At 29.2% G+C, this 22,569-nt stretch overlaps 2 protein-coding genes across 2 annotated transcripts; both read right to left on the bottom strand.

Annotated features, from left to right (window-relative positions):
• Positions 1 to 331: 331 nt before the first annotated feature.
• LOC145743179 (villin-1-like) lies at positions 332 to 13,215 on the bottom strand. The gene is made up of 20 exons (XM_082561089.1): positions 13,064 to 13,215; positions 12,303 to 12,377; positions 12,070 to 12,145; positions 11,655 to 11,775; positions 11,230 to 11,449; positions 10,928 to 11,032; positions 10,645 to 10,745; positions 7,146 to 7,224; positions 6,615 to 6,713; positions 5,602 to 5,755; positions 4,977 to 5,077; positions 4,620 to 4,757; positions 3,930 to 4,088; positions 3,324 to 3,433; positions 2,972 to 3,103; positions 2,745 to 2,838; positions 2,462 to 2,599; positions 2,088 to 2,279; positions 1,619 to 1,837; positions 332 to 1,349 (listed from the first exon to the last, which is right to left on the bottom strand). The coding sequence occupies exons 1-20, from the start codon at positions 13,136 to 13,138 to the stop codon at positions 1,236 to 1,238; spliced, it is 2,502 nt and encodes an 833-aa protein (XP_082417215.1). The 5' UTR covers positions 13,139 to 13,215; the 3' UTR covers positions 332 to 1,235.
• Positions 13,216 to 13,716: 501 nt separating this feature from the next.
• On the bottom strand, positions 13,717 to 16,883 carry LOC145743177 (solute carrier family 67 member A2-like). Its single transcript, XM_082561087.1, has 7 exons — positions 16,676 to 16,883; positions 16,401 to 16,532; positions 16,104 to 16,267; positions 15,691 to 15,994; positions 14,859 to 15,077; positions 14,558 to 14,716; positions 13,717 to 14,368 (listed from the first exon to the last, which is right to left on the bottom strand). Exons 1-7 carry the CDS (start codon positions 16,736 to 16,738, stop codon positions 14,177 to 14,179), a joined length of 1,233 nt encoding a protein of 410 aa, XP_082417213.1. The 5' UTR covers positions 16,739 to 16,883; the 3' UTR covers positions 13,717 to 14,176.
• Positions 16,884 to 22,569: the final 5,686 nt, after the last annotated feature.

Genomic DNA, 22,569 nt, shown 5'->3' with positions numbered 1-22,569 from the left:
AAAAACCAGAGCTAACAAAATTTGTTTTATAAAATATTGTTATTGTTGTGTTAAAATTGCAAATTGTTCAATAAAATAATAACAAAACATTGACAATTTTAATGCAGTCGACGTCTTTCCTTCCCTTTAGGTTGACACAAGTAAAAAATAACTAAACAGGCATTTTGTTAATATGTCATCGAATGAACAGAGACATAATTTTTAATTATCTAGTAATTATTTTAAATAAAACTAGTTTTCGTTTTTTTTAAATTTGAAAGCTGATTTTAAATAACACCTTCCATAACATGATTAACTACAAAATTCTATGTGAATTAATTTAATTTAGTGCAATTTCGCAAACGCGCGTTTAATAGAGATCAAAGAAGCAAAATTATTAATGTACAAAAACAAAAAATTCTTTTAGACGATGTTATGTTATATAGGGTAAGTCAATAATTATGATTTGCAAGATTTTTTAATATTTTTCAAAAAAATCTGTTGCTGTTATAATTGTTAATGCACTATTTTTACATACGCTGACATTACAGAACAGTAAATGCTGGTACAAATTACAAGCAGCTATCTACAATACAGGTTGAATTAGTCGGTGGTAGGGCACGTAATAAAATATCTACATTTTAGTACATTGGTATATACAGTTTTCGCTTTAAGGTTAATAGTTAGCGTTAATGTGCTTTAAAAAATAAAACCAATAATTTGAAAATAAAAAATTTGGTGTACAGTAAAAATCAAAAACACTTCCATTTTAAATATCGACAAAACTTCAGTGAAAAGTGACTAACCACATCCAATTTCAGTTGGAATAGACTAAGCGCGAATTAGTGCAAATTGCGTCATCAATGACGTCATATTAACACGGAGAATTACAGAACAGCATGATTACCTGATTGGACAAAAATTACTAACACCTAAAAAGCAAACACATAAATATGTACAAAGCCTATAATAAAACCATTTAATCAAAGGATAAAATAATTGGTTATTGAAGAAGGGGTGCATACACGGTTAATAACAATTCGACAAAATCTAAGTTACTGACGTCACAATGACTAAACAAAAATTAAGGAACACAATGACACGAGCCGAAGATTGAAAAGACAATTTTATAATTTTGGGTGGGCGTTGACTGTTGCCAAAAAATATAAGTTATTAAAATTACTCGGGTAACCGAAATCAAAAAGTCAGAAAATAATCTCGATCCACAAACAACTGAGGAGAAATTTATCACGTGATTAGAAAAGTTCCTTGGTTTTCTTGAGAGCAGATTGCTTCCACGCGGGTTTGGACGAAAATTCAAGTTTACTCATTTCGAACACAATTTGGAATTCATGGTCGCTCAAGTGTTGCTAAATTTAGATATAAAAAAAAGGAATTTAAAAAAATTATAAAATTTATAAAAATTGAATGTTACTTGTTTTATTGCTGTAATTCTCAGTTTAATTTATAAAAAATGTTTTTTTTATCGAGGATAAATAAATACATTAAAAAAATATAAACTGTAAATATAAACAAATTTTTACTATTTTTAAAACCTAATCACTAAAAAAATATTAACAATCCACTAAAAAGGTGACAAAAATAAACAAACTCATTTAAAATAAAATTAAGCGTATACCTCTCTTCGCGTGGAATCCACGTCTTTGGGCAGATCTTCCGAATTTCCTTTCAGAACCTCATAAGGATAAACCTTAACATCACCGGTAGTGGCTGTACTTATCACACTGTTACTGTTTCCTGTTGGGGCCTTGTAAGGTGCGGCAGATGCAAGAACTGAATCAAAAAGGTCGTCATTTCCTCCAAGCTCTTTCTTGAGATCTTCGTATGTTTTGTTGCCCTTTAATCAAGAAATAAACAAATTTAACTTCAAGGTAAGCTTTTTAATTTGTAATGTAATAGTAATGTAATACTTTGTAATGTAATACTGATTTTTTAAGAGTTTAGGTGTACCAGCAAAAACGTAAAATTATAAATTAAGTCAGGATTTTATTAAGGGTGTTAAGGTGTAGAAGTAACCTAATGCATTTTATATAAGAAAGTTAATTATAAAATAACCAAGTTTTAAAAACAAAAAAGTTAACACTCACGCTCCACTTGGACGGGTCCCATGCCCCAAACCAACCGGTAAACATCGGGGGCTCAAACCCTTGCTTCACAGTAATAAGCGGGGTATGTGGGTCACGTGATCCAGTGGGGTCGGTACGAAGATAATTGATCGCAGTTACGACCGATTCCTTCTTTTCTTGATCGTTTGCTCCTTTGCCAATCCACAAAAAGATCTAAACACATTATTACGTCATTAAAAACAGATTATGACGTCAACAAATATTTAAATATGACCAACGAAGTAAAAGATTGCTTATTTAGATTTAATTTTTGAAATTTAATACGAAATTTTAAATCTTAAAAATAATTTGATTTCTATGCCAAATTTAGTAATTTCAAAAAACAACATTTTTACCTCAGTGTGAGTATCCAAGAGCATGACGTCATCTTCGTCCAAGTCGTCCTGGGTAAAGTCGGAAATTTCTTCGCACTTGAAATTTCCGCTTGCATTTGAACACTCAAACAATCTCGCGTCATCGGCGCTTTCCTCCTCCTGTGAAATTTTGTAGTCGTTTGTGTTTAAATTTATTTATTTTAACATACTTTTATTGATTTATTGATGTATCAGTCATTTAAAATAAGTAAACATCAAGGCTCATATAGTTAATTTATTTTATCAAATAAATGATAGTTGTTACCTGTAAAGTAACTGAATTTGCATATGGGGCCTTCCCGCCAAGTGCTGCCCAGAATCTCATGCTCTCCTTTCCCTCAGATACTGTTTCCAAATCTCTGTGATATTTATTTAATATTACAACCAGGCATTCATACAAATATTGCTTGGATTTTCTGATGTTTACACTCTTAGTAAAACCGAAATGTAGTACAGGTAATTATAAAACTTTTAAAGTAATCGTTTTTATACCTTGGTGAAATAACTTTAGCGATATTTTTTCCCATCTCACGTTCATCTCCACTACAACCTTTTCCACACCACATATAAGTCTCCAGTGGAGCTTTCAATATAAACACATCGTTCGAGTTAAGAGCTGCTGCCCTAAATTTTAAAAGATGTTTTAAAATACAGTATATGTCATTTAGGCAAAAATATTCCCATTTAAAATTATCGCCTTCAATAATGCAAGGTATAGATCAAACAAAAACGTTCCTGGATTTAAATTTAAAGCAACCAACTCTTAAAACATTATACTTTAATAGAAAATATTAAGGTATAATGTTTTAAGACCTTAATAGAGAATATAAAAGTTAATACGTACTTGGCATCTACTTCGATAGCTTTGGTGTTCAACTCAGTCGTTCCACGAACCTGGAAGAGTCTGATCTCGGGTTCTGGTGGTGGTTGTTCCACGTTCCTTGAGGTTCCACCCTGAATTAGTTGGAAGTGAAATTATAAAATAAAAAAATGATATTCCTAATGTCAATAGGCCAACTTCACGGCTTAACATAGGGTTTTTATTTATCCCACCCAGTGTCGGTTTTTAACTTGACAGAAGATCGTACTTTTTATAGCTTTTAAGGGTGCTTCGACGAAAGAGAAGTAAAAAATCAAAGCAATGGACCTATGTTGTGATGTCTAGTGTTTTAGCTGAGATATTTTTAAGCCTACCCACGTGTTAGTTTATAATTGTTTATTACTCTTTTTTAATATTGTAGTGTCGCTTAATCAGCCTTGTTATTGTAAATTGTTTTAAATATTTTCAAGAAATCAATATTATATAACAATATTTTGTCTTAAATGTACTCGTTTAACTTAAAAAACTATGACAATTTAATAAGTTTTACAAGCTTAATATAACTTATGTAACAACAAATATTCTAAAAACTATATTTCTTATAAAGAATTGATAAATAAAAAATAATACCTCAAAAATAAGAAGTTTTCCCTTGAATATTGCCAAAAAGTGTTTTGGTTCTTTTCCCATCACGACTCGAATTTGCACAGGAGCGCCACCATATTTGTCGTCCAATGCTACTGCATGGAAAGCTGAGGCTGCTATTTCATCTTGAGTTGCATGTCGTCCCTAAATTCAATTTAAATATTATTTAGTGATTAAGTGCTTTAAAACCTGTAGACGGTAAGCTTTACTTTTGGTATAGAAACTTCTTTTAGAGCAATATACTAAATTAAATGTAAAGATAAAATAGAACAGTTTGTTTTAGTTTCTATAATGTAAATTTTCCTAACAATGTTTTATTAGATATAGCACAATTCAGTTTTAAAAGACGAAAATTGCCTTAATAGAAATTTGTTTTACAGCATTAAAATTTAACCATTTAAAATTGGTTGTTTACATCTTAATGTCAGCGGGCTACCATTTTAATTAAAAAGTAGGTTAACGTTTTATCATTAATATTTAATTATCAATTTAGCTAAATCTTCAGCGAACTAAAAGTTTTAAATAATTTAAGTAAAAGTAAAACTAATTCGGTTTCAGAACCATAGAAATTTTTTTTATTTTCACTTTTAAACAATGGCATACTAACATAATCATTACATAAGCACGTTTTTAGAATAAAAAAAATAGTGCTTTTAACTTAAAATGATTATTTACCTGCCAGAAATAAATGATGTAGGCCTTTTTGTTGTTGTTAAAATAGCTGTAGAGCAGAAGGTAGCAATCCCCTCCGTAAAATTGACCGTAAGTCGACTTATCAACCTCGGCCAACTCGTTGTTTTCCACTCTCCAAATCTTAAAATAAAAATAAAAAATTATTAAAGTTAACATTTTAATTTTTTAATCACTTATGGAAAAAAGATTTTTTACTCAAAGTGAATTTAAATTTTTAAATATACCCTAACGCTATTATTTTTTAGTAAATAACTTAGTATGTTTCATAATATGGTATAATTTAATACATAGTTTTGTTAAAAAAATAAAACTGTGTTTGTTTGGGATCGATAAACCTACCTCAACGTCGCCAGTTCCGTCGTCGACCATTCTATGCTGAGCAGCAAGTTCTGGTTGGGCGTGCATGGAAGCTGAATCGAACTTAACATGAGCCACACTTGCTGTAATTTAATTAAAATAAGGTTGAATATAACATAACAGTAAAAATTAATTGTACAAAAATACAAATAAAGTAATGGGTTTTTAGTTTTTATAACATTGACATTGGAAAAAATAACATGACCACAGACAGATTAATTAAACAAAAAGTATGCAAGATACGCCTAATGTCAAAATGCAATCAAAGGCAATTTTACTGTTATTTAAATTTCGACATATTTTTAACCATATAAGGGCATTAAGCGCAATCACCACACCTCGGATTGTTTAATGACATCACGAACACTGAGAGAAATATTGCGCTTTAGTCAAACAAAAAACCGGCCCATAAAAATCAAGCCTATTCCATCGGGGGTGACAGAAATACAAACAAGAATTTTCGTGGAAATGTTATGCAGTTTAACTCTTATAATAAATTAAAACAAATAAAAATCCTAAAATTTTTGCGAAATATTTAAACTTTGAGCCGTTCTCTTCCTTAAGTGTTATTTTAATAACTTTAAACTAAAAAAACATTATTTCTTACCAACTCGGCCCCTCGTGTATGTCGAGCCACGACCGACTGTTTCCCCCTTTACTCTCCACCCCTTAAATAGTTGTTTGAACATCGCAGATTCGGCGCCGTCAGGGACGGTCTCCACCTGTGTGTTTTGGGGGTAACCTTTAGCTTGCACGTATCCCTATAATATAAAAAAAAGTTTAAATAATATTTTTTTAATAAAAAAAATATTTTACGTGTTTTATTAGAAGAATATATAATATAAACGTAATCCATTGAGCAAACCAGACAACTATAAAGTGGTACAAATAAAATATGTTATGAAAGTTCAAATAGAAACATTAACATTTTTAAATATCAATGTTTCAAGGAAAAAACAACTTAATTTGCATACTTAAGATTATCACAATATTAATATAGCATTTTTAGGTATGAGCTTATCATCACCCCATACAATCAACCACTACAATACTTTGTAAGGGAACAGTTAATTATTAATGATTTCGTACTTGCGGTTAGGTATATAGGGCTCGTATAGGAATAATAGTGTAATAAACTGGAACGAAGCATTGCACTAATATTTGGACTCAAATTTAACGATGCTGAAAAGTCTCAAGTGTAGGCCTATGTATACACGTTTATGACCAATAAAAAAGTTGTTAATAATTATTATTTTAGCTGGTGCAACTTAGAGCAAAATATTTTCGCAAATATATATAAAAATTTCAATATTAAACAAATATTTTCCTAAAAATTATTACCATATTGTAACAACATTGAAAATAGAATTTCGTTGATCGCATAAAGTTATTTTGTAAATATATTAAAAATTCAATTATAACAAATCTCAACTTTGATTCTATCAAAGTATTAAAAGCATGTAAACAAGCCACGCAAGGTGTATGTAAATATGATAAGGATAAGTAAACACTGTAAGTTAATTGTTAATAAGCATGTCTAGTTCAACATTTCAAACTGTCTAACACTACTTGAAAGTAACCAAATGTTTGACAAAACAAACTAAAAAATTAAGCACTTACAATAGCTCTGTTCATGGCACCAGATCGTTCCTCCCTGCTTGCTCCTTTGCCTTTCCATACAAACACTCTACTGCCACCTTGATCCAAGATGTAACAATCCTACACAAAATCAAAATTGAAACATTTTGTATTGTTGTATATTATTGGCCAAATGAAATGTAAAACTTTTTTTTAACTATTTAAAAAAATTTCTTATTAAATTAATTTTAGTTGGTTTCAATTTTTATTGTTAATTTATATCTTTTATGTGGTCAAACTACAAAAAATTAAAGATTTTGGACATGTATATTTGTTGTTGTTTTAGTGCTTACAGAGTAAAATGTGACATTTAATATACTGCGCCTGAATATATTTTACACATTGTATTATACCAACAATCCGAGCCCTTAGTTAAAGTATTCCAAACACTTAGCCTTAAGTATTTCGATTATATATTATAAAACTTATAAAATATCTATGAAAATTAAGCAAAGTCTAAACAGATGACGTTTTGTGGTCTAGCTTTAATAAACAAAATTTTCACATGCTTACGTCATGATTAAGTAGATCTTGAGTAAGAGGTTTAGTGGCTACTTCTTGTACGGTTAGTTGTCCACTTTCGTCCGATACACTGAAAAATCAAATGTGTTATTTGATTGTGGTATACATACTACAAAAAATTTTAAAACAAGCAAGACTGTATACAAAAAAGGTTTAATATTTATAAATTTTGTGCATAGGATTTATTTCAATAGGACCTTACTTGAAGCATGCAACAGTACCGGCAATTCACCTTTTAAATATCACAAACAAGTTCAAAAATACCCGTTTTAGACTTTAGAATAGTGATGTCATTTTAAGTGAACAAATTTAAAATTAGGGAATAGGTCATTATGTCACTGACCACGTGTTTTTATGTTTGTTCGTGATAATAGGAAGTTGTGAAATCTTTTATAACGTAAAGTTGAGAAGTTAGTTTATATGCGGTACAACGTCAAAATAAATATTCCAAACCCGTTAAAACAAATTCTCCTATTATCGTATTTACACAAGGTTAAAGTTTTCATCTTTATGAAAACTCTAAAAAACCTTCAAGCCCATGAATGGTACTTACTGCTTTATTTAAAAAGGTAAAACTAAATACGCTTAGCCTGGGCTCATGATCCCAAACCAAGTGTAGTTAAACGCTACAAAAAATGCCACGCCCAAATTTATAATACACGTACGGGGCTGTATAGAGCAAACATGCAATAAACACCATGCCAAAATACTTTTAGCATCGTGTAGTTTAAATATATACACTCTTAATTAAAAAATACGTTGTACTAATTGAATCATTTAAATGGCATTAGTGGATACGGCGTTTTAAGAACACGACTTAAATGACATACACGTGTCTCAAAACATATGCAAGCTATTAATAAGTGACATAAAAATACAGCAAAACGTTAACTGACATAAATGTCACTAGAGCCACTAGAAATGTCACTAACTGACATAAATGTCACTAGTTATGTTGTTACACAAAAAATATCACCATTAAAAAACAACACTTGTTTCGCAGCAAATATACACAAACAATAAACTGGTTTCACACCCGTAATATAAACATGCTTATTTTTACCTTTCCCCTGGATTAATCCTCCAATTAGAAAATAACAGTAAATAATTAATTTAAATAATAATAAACCTATACGATATTTCGTCGTAGAATAAATACATTATGTATATAAACAAGATAATGAATAACAGGTTTGAAAATTGTTTTGTTAAATAAGAAATAGTGTGATATATAGAATAAAAGGCTTCAGTCCAAAAGCAAATATACAACAACGTTAAAAAACTTAAGTTAAAGTTTTTGTATGATAAAATGTGGTTTCTTTATAAATCTGACAACCACAATGAAGTGTTTTTATTTATAAAAAACATGGACTAATAACAATAGCAAAAAATCAGTTTCTTTTTTTAGAGTTTTCTTTTGTTACGTTACACGTGTTAACACCCTTAATTATTTAAAATCATGTTTAACAAGGTGATGATAGTATTTGTTTAAAACAAGCCTTATGTTTAAAAATATATATTTTGACCATAGTGGTATAAAGTAAAGACTAGATATAGAGCTAAATTTTCTATAGTGAGAAGCACTTGTCAAGCTGCTGAAGGGTTCTTAAAACACACAAGACAGCCCATTAAACTATACATCATACAAAACAACATACAAAAATATGACTAAAAAATGTAGTTAGATTTGAAATAATAAATTTAGTTAAAAAAATGTTTTGTCAAAAATAAATTTTAAAAATGTAGGCTCTGAGAATTGGCAATGTTGTTTATCTTTAACACATTACACACACACACATAAGACTTGTGTTTAATTTAGTTTCCATTTCTAAAAAAATCTCATCTATGATTTCATATGAAAGGTAATATTCTCCATATAATTGACCGCAATCACACCTTTAACATGTATTTTTAAACAGTACCTATGTGTGCTCGCTCAACAGCCTATTTACCTTGGCATATTCAATACAAACACCATCTCGCCTGTCCTATGTTTATATAAGGCAGGGAAAAATTATATCGATCGTTATAACTATGGAAAAGGGGTATTCTAAATATAAGTGTATGTTTTGAGAAATGACCTTAACTGATATGGGTAAGTTATTTTCAACGAATCTTATCATTCTGTCAATAATGTGGGCCTGAAAAAGTATTGTACAACAACACAATGTTGTAAAATTTTGTGTGTTATTTAAATACGATTTAAGTAATCAATATAAATTGGTAAATATTTCCAAGAGTTAATTTCGTTGTATCATTAAATATAAGTAAAAAAACGCTAAAAATCAAATTTTTTAAGAAAACTATGAGTAGCGACGTAATAGGCAGAGTATATGGACATTTTCAAATATTTGATTAAAAATGAAATGTTAAAATATATCCATGCGAGCATAAATATGCCTTGCAATGGTTACACGAATTTTCTAAAACCGGTCGTTGGTTAATTTTTAACTTAGCACAAACAGTAAAGACAAACCTTGAATAAGTAAGTTATTGCGCGATGGTACCGGCTTATTAGATCAACAATCGGTTATTATGACGCAATAAAAGAATCGTAGTCGCGAATAAAGGAGCCCTAATAATGGAAAGAACACTAGAATGGTATGATCAATATAAGGTAACACAAAGGTATTCGGTTTTTTGTAAATTCTTTAAATAACGGTTATTATAAGCGGTAGATTTGCACCAAATATCTAAGCTAATTTAGGTGATTGGCTTAAAATTTAAATTCTGGTATACAGTCGTGACATTTATATTGTAATGGATATCTAGGGTACACCACTCAAAAACAACATTGTAATTTTAACACGCTACCTATACTAATACTCAATTTAAACGTATTAGACTTAATGCCACAATAATTACACGTATTTAAAAAATAAAAGCCATTTAAACGAATACGAGAGATTTTTTAATGAATAATAGATGTTAATAGGTAATGCGGGCGCAATACACATGTTTGCGGTAGAGACCAGACGCTTCGTCAATTATGGATAAAACAATTAAAACAATCGGCAGATTGCACTTGGTTGGATTACGTTTTAAAGCATCAATTAAACACACACAAGCCAGAAATATTTACTAACAGAAAGACCATATGTGATATAGGCTAACAAAAACGGATACTGGTTTCGTTTAAAAAATCTAATCAATCATAATGTGGACACGAATTTAATTTAATCATGTTTTTAAATGTGATTTCGTTTTTAAATGAAAACAATGTAACTAATTACTTGTTATCATTACTTTCGATTCTTTTAATACTCAATGCCTTTTTAACCTGAATCAATTAGCTAAAAAGAAAGTCTTATCAAAATTGCTACTTTGAAAACCATATTAGGTTAAAAAAACAATACTTTAACAGGGTTAATTTGAATAGGCCTATACTATAAGTAAAAATACATACTAAGAATTGCAATCCTTTTGAAACAAAATATTGCCTACAGAGGTTAGTAAATTACACAAACAACAAAAAATATTAAATTCTTACTGGAAAAGTTTGAGTTGACTGAGTTGAACTCGAGAAACAACAGCATCTTCTGTGGCTGGACTTAACTTGGTTGGTTTGTTTCCAAGAAGTTTGACCATTGCCTAAAACAAAAAAAAATGATGTTTAATTATTTGAAAATGTATATACATATAGTTTTACTAGATTTTACAAAGTTTAAATAAACAAAATAAATTGTAATATACATCCAATGAATAACAGCAAATTTGGATTTATATTACAATAGCCGCTTTTTCTAAAGTTTGGCACCAAAACTGTAACTTACCGCAAATCCTTTATCTGCAGCTCTTTCGCTTTCCCCATCGATAGTAATAACCTGTCCTCTGCCACCACGTTCTCTGTCGCGGATGTCTTTTGCTAACAGAGTACCCTAAACAAAACAAATGTAAAAGGTTATTATACATAAAAGTTGTTTAAATTAAAATAAAAGCATTTTTTGTTGGCTAGTTATAAGTAAAATGTATATAAATTATTGTTTAAAATCATTAGGGTTGCAAAAATGCTATAACAAAATGTTTTAAAATTTACAGTTAATTTCTTTTACATCAAAATAATGATAAATTTTACCTTCAATCTCTCCAATCTGTTACTCTCTGGTCCATTCCACTGCAGAATAATCTTGCCCATGTCCACAAGGAACACGTCTCCAACGTTGAATGAGCTCCAAGCGAACGGAACTTCAGTGGCTTGCACTGTTTTTCTTCCTTTAACGTGGAGCAATCTTCTAACATCGTAGGTGTTGGTTTCGACGTGGCTGAAACCAGATGCAACACCCCCTTCTTTGTACCTGTTTATATATATTTGTATGTTAATTGTGCATTGATCCTTAGTATTGTTAATAGATTAGTACTGTTAATAGATGATGTTAGTAGTATGAATCAGACTTATGTGTTAATAAATATCGAAATATAAATCCCATAAAAAAATTTTACTGTAACTTAACAATATTTATGTTTGTGCTTGCAATACAAAACAAATACAAAAAAACTTACAACAATCCAGCTTTAAAGTAGGATTTAAAGACTGAACTTTCATTTCCTTGCGTTTCTCGATATTGTACAGGATCACCCCCCAAGTAATCATCCAACTGGGTTGCAAGCATAGCAGCAGCTCCTATTATTAATATACAATAATTATTATCTTAATTAAAATGACATGACATGCAAAAAATTAGAAAATCAGCTGTTTTGCTGTTAGAAGGTCTTTTAGCAGGTAAGTATATCTGTTTGCATAAATTAAGAGATGTACCTTTTAATTAAATCAATTACTATACATTTGTAACTATTAAGCATTAGCTAAAGACAAGTTACATTAAACACAATGCCGTTATGAAAATTGGTTGATATTTTAAGTAATACAATTAAATAATTAGTAAACACATTAACATTAATTAAAAGCACCAATAACCTTGTTCATCTTGGCTGCTATTGTTTCCGATCCAAAAATGTAAATTCCAGGAAAAACCACTTCCAGCTCTTTTTGACTAAAAAATAACCAAAGACTTAAGATATTAAAAAAAGGGTTTTTTAACTTTAACTTGTAATTTTTAAAGCTAAGTCCATGCATTTATTTAAATGGCATAAATGTATTGCACATTTTTGTACCAAAGAGTGTTATGTATATTAAAATATTAGTTTTACCCTTAAAACAATGTAGGCATCTCCTGAGAAAAAGTTGCCATAGGTTTTTGTTGGAATTGGGGCCACTTCCATGTTCTAAAAACATTTACAAAAACTTGTTTTTAATGTGCTAAAAGAGTTTGTACTTAATAACTAACTGTGTTTTTTATCAGTTGTTAAACATACAGACTGGAGAAAAATGTAAGTGATGTGGGTTACTAAATTATTAAAGTGTCTTGTAGAGAATGATTTACTTAAAATTAGAACAGTTGCTTTTATAGGTTCGGCACAAACCCTTTTTCATTAATGTTTAATCAGCAACAATGTATGCTGCAGTGTTTACTTAAAATAAAGACCAAGTAAAAATTATTAAATCATTATGAAAAAAAATAATTCTTCAAAAAAACTTCAAAATAATTTTAATGAAAATTATAAAAATAATTTCAATAAAAATAAAAGGTTTTAAACATTTTTTTGTGTTTTTCTATAAAAATGTCATCAATGTTTTTTATGATTATATATATAAAAGTATTGTTAAAAGTTCAAATACTTCTAAATAGTAATAATAAAACACACAATAAAAATTGCAAGATCAGCTTTAATAGGATAAGATTGCAATACCAATAAAAAAAATTTTATATAGCTATTGTTATCTTTAAGACAAAAGAAAATAAACTAAAGCTTAACTGAAAAAACATATAGCCTACTGTAAACAAAATATCATGTAGAAAATCACATTTAAAGTAATAATGTTAAAAATCTAAAAAAGTAAAGTTAATTACCTCAATTCTCCAAATTTGTAAACCTTCTTTTTTTCCAGCTTTTTCGAACTCAGCATGATAAATATCTGGTGCCATTATAAATGTTTAAAATTAAAATTACCACCAAAAATCAAGTAACAAATCCTTGTTAAAATTGTATTAACCAAACTAGTAACCAATGCTATAATAAATATTAAAACAATTAATAAATTATTATAAATAAAATCAAACCCAAAATCTTTGCAATTTTTAAAAATGCTTTATATATATTTAATAAACATTCTGTTCTATTTATACTGTTTTTAAATCCTTTTTCAAATACACTTATAGGTAACAGGTTTTTAAAGCTACTTTAACCTCCTACCCAGTAGAAACGAACTTTGATTTAACAAATCGTTTTAAATAAAGTACCAGTAACTCAGCAATCCACGTGGAGAAAAAGGCAAACAATAACATTGTTGTTAAGCTACACTCGAGGCTGACATCTAACGGATAGATTTATTTAAACAAAAGAACATGCCAGTATTGATTTTTTATTCTACTTGGGTTATATAAATCTAAATCAATAATTAAATATTTAATAACATCTTATTCCTAAAAAGGATTTTAAAGTTATTGTTAACGTTATTTCTGTTCTGACAATTTTTATTCATGATAATGTAACAGCAGCAGTAATATTTGGTAAAAACGCAGTACAATCAAACTATACGTGAAATAGCTAAGGTGTAACTAAAACATGGTAAAATGTAAGTTTCCTTATAAATTTAAGAAAAAATGTTATATGTCATGTTGGTTGTTTTGGTAAAAACAATATGATGATAGGCAATTTTTTTTGTTGAAAAATCAAGAGGAAATTATGTCACAGGAAACACATGGTTAAACAGAAATAACACTATTATAAAAGTACCATGTTCCGCAAAATATAAAGCTATGGCAAGTTAAAACAATATAGTAATATGCCTAAATGTGTATATGGCTAATCTCAATGAAAAAGGTAATTTACTTATGAACACAGTTTAAACAATGCATAAAAACATATTAAAAAAAGTACTTTTTTTCAAATTTTTGACTCTAAAATAGGAATCTAATATGCATAATAAATGATAAAACAAAATTTAATTTAAGCTAACACTGTTACAGTTTTTTAATATTTTGAGCTTCTTTAAAAACTTGAACATAGTACAAATACATTGCAATCACTGAGATAAACATAGAAATAACAACTGGTGCTTGAAAAGAAAACTCTTGTGCAATTCCTGCAGTAAATGGTGCTATTGATCGTGCAATTGAAAGAATAGATGAGCTAAAACCAAGCAACTTTCCAACCTGTATCAATAAGTAAGAATAATAAAAACAATGGCTACAAAATTTAAACCTTGTCAATTACTATATCCAATAACTATTAAATAAAAGCGTTTTTAAATAAGTTTGGTCAAAGTATACATTTAATACTAAATAACTGTCTAAATAAATGTTTAATGTATTTAAGTAGAATATACTAAGCAAAAATCTTACATCCTGACTTCCAGCTCTTTTTGCAGTTAAGACCACTCCAGTTGACCTAGAAGTAGATGTACCAACCACCAAAACAGACAATCCCATTGCCATTACTGTGATGTTAGTAGAAAGATAGATAACAAATAACCCAAGTGGTATCATCAATCCTCCATGTAACTAAATATTAGAAAAACAAATATTAGAATTTTTACACAAAAAGATTTTTTTGTGTGAAAGTACTACTGCCAGTTTTTAAATTTTGTTTCTTAAAAGAAAGTTTACACTATAATTTAGCACATTTTAGCAAATCAATTTCTACCAGTAACTTTTCTTCATTTCCTGCATAATAAGGCAAAGTTGAAACTCTGCTCATAATCAACCCTAATACAAATCCCATAAATCCATTAAAAGATAACAGGTAACCAATAGTGGCTGAATCCATGTTGTAAAGATTTTTTAATCCGAGAACAAATGAAGAACGAAACAACAAAACAGCGAAGGCAAATAGAAATCTTGACGTAAATAATCCTTTATGTTTCTAAAAAGAAAAGTAATAACTGCCTAATCGAATTTTTTTTGTTTATCCTTTTTTTTTATATATATCTTTATCCTTAATGTGGAAAAGTCGAAAGCGCGACTTAAACATAGAGTAACATCAGTTACTTGGACCCAGTCTCAAGTTGCCTGTGACAGTTTTGGATATTATAGATTATAATTGTCCGATAATTATACTGCTGATTGAGTGCTGGTTCAGCAGGAGTTCATACCGTTTATAACGCCATACTCAAGAACGCTACAGCATGAAGGTCAGTGGGGATTGAACCCATGACCCCAAGTGTTGTGTAACAAGTGTTTTTACCACTACACCACGCTGCGGGTCCTTAATTTTGACGTTGGAAGGCTGACATCACAGACTAAATATAGGGGAACATTTGTTATTTCAACCCATCTCAAGTTGTTTTAAATATTATTTAACTGTTTGCCAGATAATTAATCTACAACCCAGTTTTAACACTGGCAGGAATTTAGATTGTCTATAGCACCTTAGTAAAGGCTGCTTTAACGTGTAAGAAGTAAGAATGAAAACAACATCTTAATTGTACTTTAATTCAATCATATATAAATAATTGCAGTAAATATGTGCATTTTACCTGCCAATCAATTTCTTTAATTTGAACCCAAAAAGAAGGAATTTCCTTTTTCGCAGTTTTAATCGCTTGCAATTTTAGATCCACTGTTTTTGGCATCAAGATAAATTTAACTATAAATGCATTTAAAACAAATAGTGATGAACAAGCTAAAAAAGACCATGAAAGTGCTGCTGCAACTCCTAAGTTTTGTGAAAGCACACCAGATAAAGAAGGTCCGATAATAAAACCAATATTTGAAAGTGCATTAAAATAACCAACAACTTTGGTTTTTTCAGATTTTTCTGAAATATCAGCAAGACAATTTCTAAAAAAAATATTTTTAAATTAAAAATGTTAACAAATAAATACAAAAGAAACTTTTATTGTTTATCTAACCATATAAAGTTTAAAAATTTTGTAAGGTTTTGGCGTACCTGCATAAATCTTGTGTATGTTTAAAAGTTCCAATTAAAATTCGAATTATGGATAAAATAATTAAAGAAAATACAAAGAAAGATGACAGAAAGTATCCCAATGCAGCAATTAATAGGCAAAGATATAAGACTGGAAACCTTCCTTTAATGTCACCCAAATGACCCTTAAAATAAAAAATAGTTTAATGACAGAGTAAAGTAATTAGGTAGCTTTGGTTGATTTATACTTGGGCTGCAAGTTTCATAGCAACTTAAAATCATCAGTTTAAATTTAACAAAAACTTAATAAAAGCTTACAATTGCAGGACTAGACAACAGCTGAACAGCGCCATATATGGAGCTGAATAAACCAATTACAGAAGGGCTGGAACCAAGTTCTTTGGCAAGTTGAGGAAGCAAAGGAAATACAATACTTACAGCAAACAAGTCCTATATAAAATATGTTAGAATGTTGATAATTTATTAAAAAATAAATATATATACTTTAAAATACTACACATTGACAGTTTAATTAAACTACATTTTAGCATATATACAATTCAATATTTAGTTAAAATATTTAAATTACCCACCAAAAATCCTACGAAGTATATCCAGTTACACAAAAAACTGGACTTTATAAGTCCCTTTGTCATGGTTAGGTATTTTTTTTGTAACAAATTGGGTTGTTTATAAACTTTATCACATAGCTGCTTGTACAAAACGTAAAGTTATGAAACAATTTTTCTAATTTTAAACCAATACATTTAAACAGCTAGACTAGATAAAATTACCAATAAAATTTCCTGAAAAATTAATGGAGTATAAAATAACAGTTGAAAATTTTGTCATTACTTAAACGACATCCGCATTTTTATTTTAACATACTAAGCATGTCTGCTACTTTTTAATCAATTACAAAAAGGTATTAAAAGTGGGGATTTTTAAATGGGTATGCCGTTGCAAGAAATTAAGGGGAATGGAAAATGAAGGAACGGAAATTGAAAGAAAGTGAAAAAAGGAGAGGGGAAATCTTTGAAAAATAAAACGCGGAAATTCCGTTGACTGTTTATTTGTATTTAAGTCAATATTATTTCAGAAATAAACGGGCGTTTTATAGAAAATGGTTAGGGTAGGCTGAGGTAATAAAAATCCCCCCTTACCGCTTATCAGTTTTCGAATAAATGACAGTAATCCTAAATAAACAGTCGGCGGTATTTCCGCGTTTTAGTATTTAAGATTCCGCCCTCACCTTTTTTGCTTTCCTTCATTTTCCGGTTCCTTTATTTTTCGTTTCCTTTATTTTCCGTTCCTTTATTTTTTGGTTCCTTCATTTTCCGTTCCTTCATTTTCCAGTTCCTTTATTTTCCGTTCCTTCAATTTCCATTCCCTCATTTTCAGGCGACCCTCGTTGCACTATGCGTTGAGGTATTGTAACAATCGAGTCTGATTGTCTTTTGTACGAAAAGCCGTATTATAATTTATAGTTTATTATTGCGGAAAGATACACATACAACCGTTCACAAGCTTGTACCACGAATACTAAATACAAATACATCCGAAACAGTTGAACTAATACATCACGTGATTAAGCCACGTGATAGAGATAAGGAGTAACAGATCGGCAATAGGTGTAAACACGTGATCTGCAGAATAGATAAGACCTTGGCGTAAACAATAAGATGGCGGATTCGTTACAGTATTATACGAAATGTGCAATCCATTAAAACCTTGGCCCTTATAATAGAAAATATATGTGCTTGAAGGCTTAAAATAATTATATAGTACGAAAACAAGTTTACAAATATTTTATTTGGAAAGTTTTTACCATATTAAGATTATCCAAATTCCTTTTTTTTAAAACAAATACATTTTTACAATAACTGTACAAGCTCAAAAAATTAATTCAGAAATTAACAAACAAATTTATTCACATGTTATACCATAGATATTACATTAAGAAACTTGTTTATTTACAGACTATTACCGACTAACTTTAGATTATAACTCTAACAAGCGCGTTTTTTTATGATCGAATTTTATGTCGATGTATAATTTTTGGAAACTCTTACCCTGATTTTCTAGCCCTAATCTTGAAAAAGCCCCAGCTCATGCGATTTAAAAAAAAATCGCTGGATTTGTGACGTCATATCGGCTTTAAATCAAATATAACAAATTTTATTGCATTATTTTTATTTATATATACTATTTTAACTATGTTAGACTACAAAATTTTAAAATATTTGCATTTATTAAATATTTTTAAAATAATAAAATATCGAGGATAAACAAAATTTTTTTTTTTAAATAATCAAATGATTTCGAACCATATTTTATTTATCAAATAAATCTAGTTTTTATTAAAATATTGACATATTAGTGTATTCGTAATAAATTTTTGAGTTTACTTTGTTCGACCAACTATAAAATCTGTTACTTTTTTTTATTTTTACACATCAATTTTTTACTTATATAGGGCTGTACCATGTAATGGTTTTATTTTAACTTTTTAAATATTTTAAATATATAATTTATCTGCGTTACAACTTTAAAGCTATTACACGCTATACTTAACTTTATATAATCTATATTATATTTTACTTTTTTAGAGTTTGTCGAAGGAAATAAAATAAAAAAGTGCACTATTTACGTCATTAAATAACAATACCAATATTTTGTGGGTTGTATTTAATTATGTTGAAATCGCTTACCCTGGTTTCCTAACCCTAATCGAGTTCAAGCCTCATGCGATTTCGAAGGCAAATCGAAAAATTTGTGACGTCACCATATTTCGCCAAAGCTTTAGAGACCTTTTAAATCATTTGTACAACATTTTAAATGCATTTGGTTATTTAATACACGGATTGTTATAACAACTAGCCCCTTTGACTTGTTAAATTTCAAGTTTACGCTAGAATGTGGTATTATGTTTCGCAACTTCATATTTCTTAACATAGCGGGAAATTTCATTCATAAAAAACAACTTAAAAAAAGATTTAAAATTTTCCGGATATTAGCATGTTGAAAATATGATTATTCTCCTTAATACACATATTATCAGTAAAAACAATACACTGCTTAATTACCAATTTACTAAAACTTACTTATGAGCATCATCTGGCGTTTGTAAATTAACGGGATTTTTACAAAAAGTGATACTTTTAAAATAGTCTGGTAGTGTGGTATATCGGTCTTTGTAGCGGACTACGAGCCGAAAAGTTTCGGAATCGAGCCGCACCAATGCTACACTATTTTTTCTTATGTTTAGTATTAACGAATAGCTTAAACACCCCAAAAAATCATTATATATATAAATTGTTGAATTAACTTAATCAAATTTTTGTTTTTTAAATATAAGCCAGTATAATTGTTATGCTTTATTATAAATATTTTTTTTTGTATATATCTTTATCCTCGATGTGGGAAAGTCGAATGCGCGACTTAAACATAAAGTAACACCAGTTACTTCGACCCAGTCTCGAGTTGTCTGTGGCAGTTTGGGATATTATAGATTATAATTGCCCAGTAATTATCCTGCTGATTAAGTGCTGGCTCAGCAAGAGTTCATACCGTTTATAGCGCCTTATTCAAGGACGCTGCAGCATGAGATCAGTGGGGATTGAAACCACGACTTCATGGTGGTGTAGCAAGTGTTCTTACTACTACATCACGCTGCAGTGCAGTATTTAAAGTAGGAAATGTTGTTTTAAAGGTTAGTTAAGTGAGACATGCAATTTCTAGTTTAATTTAATTTTAACCACAACCTTTTCATACAAAATCCTTGGTATATTAGTAGAGTAATGATTAAACATGCTAATATTACCGTAAAGTGCTTTAATTAACATTGAATTTAAGACGCTCAAAAATAACGTAAACCGAAAACTAAGGGCAGGACCTAATCACGTGACTTGCAATCACAAATAACAATGGCCTTTTATTACAATATGTAAAGCTAAATTGCTAAAAAAATGTATATAAGCTATATATGCAATATGTTATGTGCAACGTAAGATAAGGATCAAGACGTTTTTAATAAGAAAAGAATAGTTTAAACCTCTTAACTGAGGAAAAAAATGGCAAATTTTAAACAACGAATGATTATTTCAACAATACCATCTGGTACACATCGTTTAAAACTTGAATTTTTTTTTCTTTAAGCGAGGCGCGAGGAACGTCGCGTCTTAATTAGTGCGCTTCCACGAGACATTCCTTTAGCAACCCGATTGTTGCATCATAAAGCGCTCTGTTGAAACACGTGCTCGTTTTTAGCTTAAATTGTAAAAGTTAATCAAAGAAATAACATTTGATTGACAGCTAGGACGGCGCTTTTTTAGTTCAAGACGCCGTGCATACACACACGCACATTTTTATGTACTAAAGTTTTTGTTAAATTTTTTTTTATTTTAATTTAAAAACAATTAAATATGGCGAAAAATATTTATAGATTATGCATAACAATTTTTAATACAATAGAATTATTTTTTTAGTGTAAATAGTGAGCAAAGAAATAAAGTTGAGCAACATCTTGTGGTCATAAACTTCTACAAACTTTCCAGGTGATCTTTTGTTAGATTTTTTTAAATATTTTATTCTAAAAAAAATAAATAAATTGGATATGGCCTTATTTCATTTTTTTAAGTTAGACGTTATATTCAAACATCCCAAATAAAAGAATTAAGTCAATTTAAGTTTTTACTATGAAAATGATTAATTTTAATATATGATATAATATTATTTAAGTATTTAAATATTTATAAACATTATTAAACCTGTGTTGATACACAGGTACTTCCATGAAATAGTAAAACGAGGTATTTAATCTAAAAACTTAGTTAAAAAACTTTGGCATGTCTATGATAAGCAATTAAATATATAACATATTATAAAATTATTTGGCATATGACAATTCAAACATTGGCATATTTTAGTTTATTTTGCATATGAAAATTAAAACATTGGCATATCTTAAATTATTTGGCATATGAAATTTAAAACTTTGGCATATCTTAATTTATTTGGCATATAAAAGTACAAATTGGCGTATCTTAAAACATTATGGCAGAAAATTGGCGTATCTTTGTTAAGTTAGGGTAGTGTCTATTATTTATTCTAAACAATTTTTTCTATGCAGGAAAAATGGATTATATTTGGATTATGTAATTGAAGGAAAAAGAAATATTGGCAGGAATTGGAGGAATGGAAAATGGAAGGAGTCATTATAAGTCTCCCTTGCAACTAGCAAGGAAGAAGTTAAGTGTCAAAAAAACTCAGGACCCGAAGACAACTTCGAAATGGATTGGTCTTACAAACTTAAAAAATAGTCTCAGGACCTCACTTTAACTAGTCGAACTCAAAAAAAAGTCTCAGGACCTCATTTTAACTCGATCAACTCAAAAAAAATCTCGGGACCTTTATTATATTTAAAATTAAGATGAGGTCTGTAGGGTCTGTAGGTTTTTTTGTGCCTGATATTTTATATGTATATATATAATACTTCATAATAAAGCGCTTTAAAATTCTTCTGGGTTAAAAGTTTCACGTGTCTGCATTTTCTTTTTATGTGTGACTGGTAAAAAAACTCATAATTTTGCGCATAAAATGTTGTATAGTTGACACAGTCCCAATGTGTTTAGGTTTCTGTGTATTCATAATTATATTAAACGGGACTGTTTAATGGTTTTTTAAAAGTGTAGTCTATAAAAGTTTTTGGCGCTGTAGAATTTACATTAGAATAGGCTTTTTTTAAAACTAGGCCTATGTGTGGTATATATATAATTACTGTGTGTATTTTTATGCAATTTAGTGTATATTTATTCGCCCTATGGTAGAACAAGCCTATTTTTTTGATTTTGTGACTGGTTAAAAACTCATAATTAAGCGCTGTGCTGGTATTTTAAATGTGAAACTAGGCTCAAGTGTGTGTTATATGTGTACATATAGTATGGTAGAACGTGCCTATTCTTTTTTTGTTTTGTGACTAGTTAAAAATTCATAAGCGGCGCAATAGTGTTTTTTTTTATAAACGAGCGCTAAAATGTATAAAACTAAGCTTAAGTGTAAGGTGCAGTAGAATAGAAGATTATTTAAAAACTAGGTCTATGTGTGTTACATATATTTATTTTTGCAAATTACTGTATTTTTAGCTGTATATTATATTTATGCTATATATTATTAAATTTTGTGGGCGGAGCCTAACATAAATACTACTTAATATGTTTGTGGGTTGACACCTAAAGTAAATATTACTAAAACGTTTTTGTGGGAGGTTTTCAAACTAGAATTAGCAACAGATATTTAGATTTAGGCATACAAAAACTAACACTATTAAAACATGCAAACAATTTTCTAATAATGATTTTAATACAGACATTACTTGATTTTGCCTGTGCGTTCTAAAATGTTTTTATTACAGGCGTTTCTTATTTTTTAATTTCTGAATTCCTTTATTTTTTTACAGGCGTTACTTATTTTTTCTGCATTCCAAAAT

The sequence above is a fragment of the Corella eumyota genome, chromosome 2 (assembly GCF_963082875.1).
Source record: "Corella eumyota chromosome 2, kaCorEumy4.1, whole genome shotgun sequence".
Taxonomy (NCBI): Eukaryota; Metazoa; Chordata; class Ascidiacea; order Phlebobranchia; family Corellidae; genus Corella; species Corella eumyota.
Note: the sequence above shows the minus strand (reverse complement) of the source record. Positions and strands in the feature narration are given on the sequence as shown.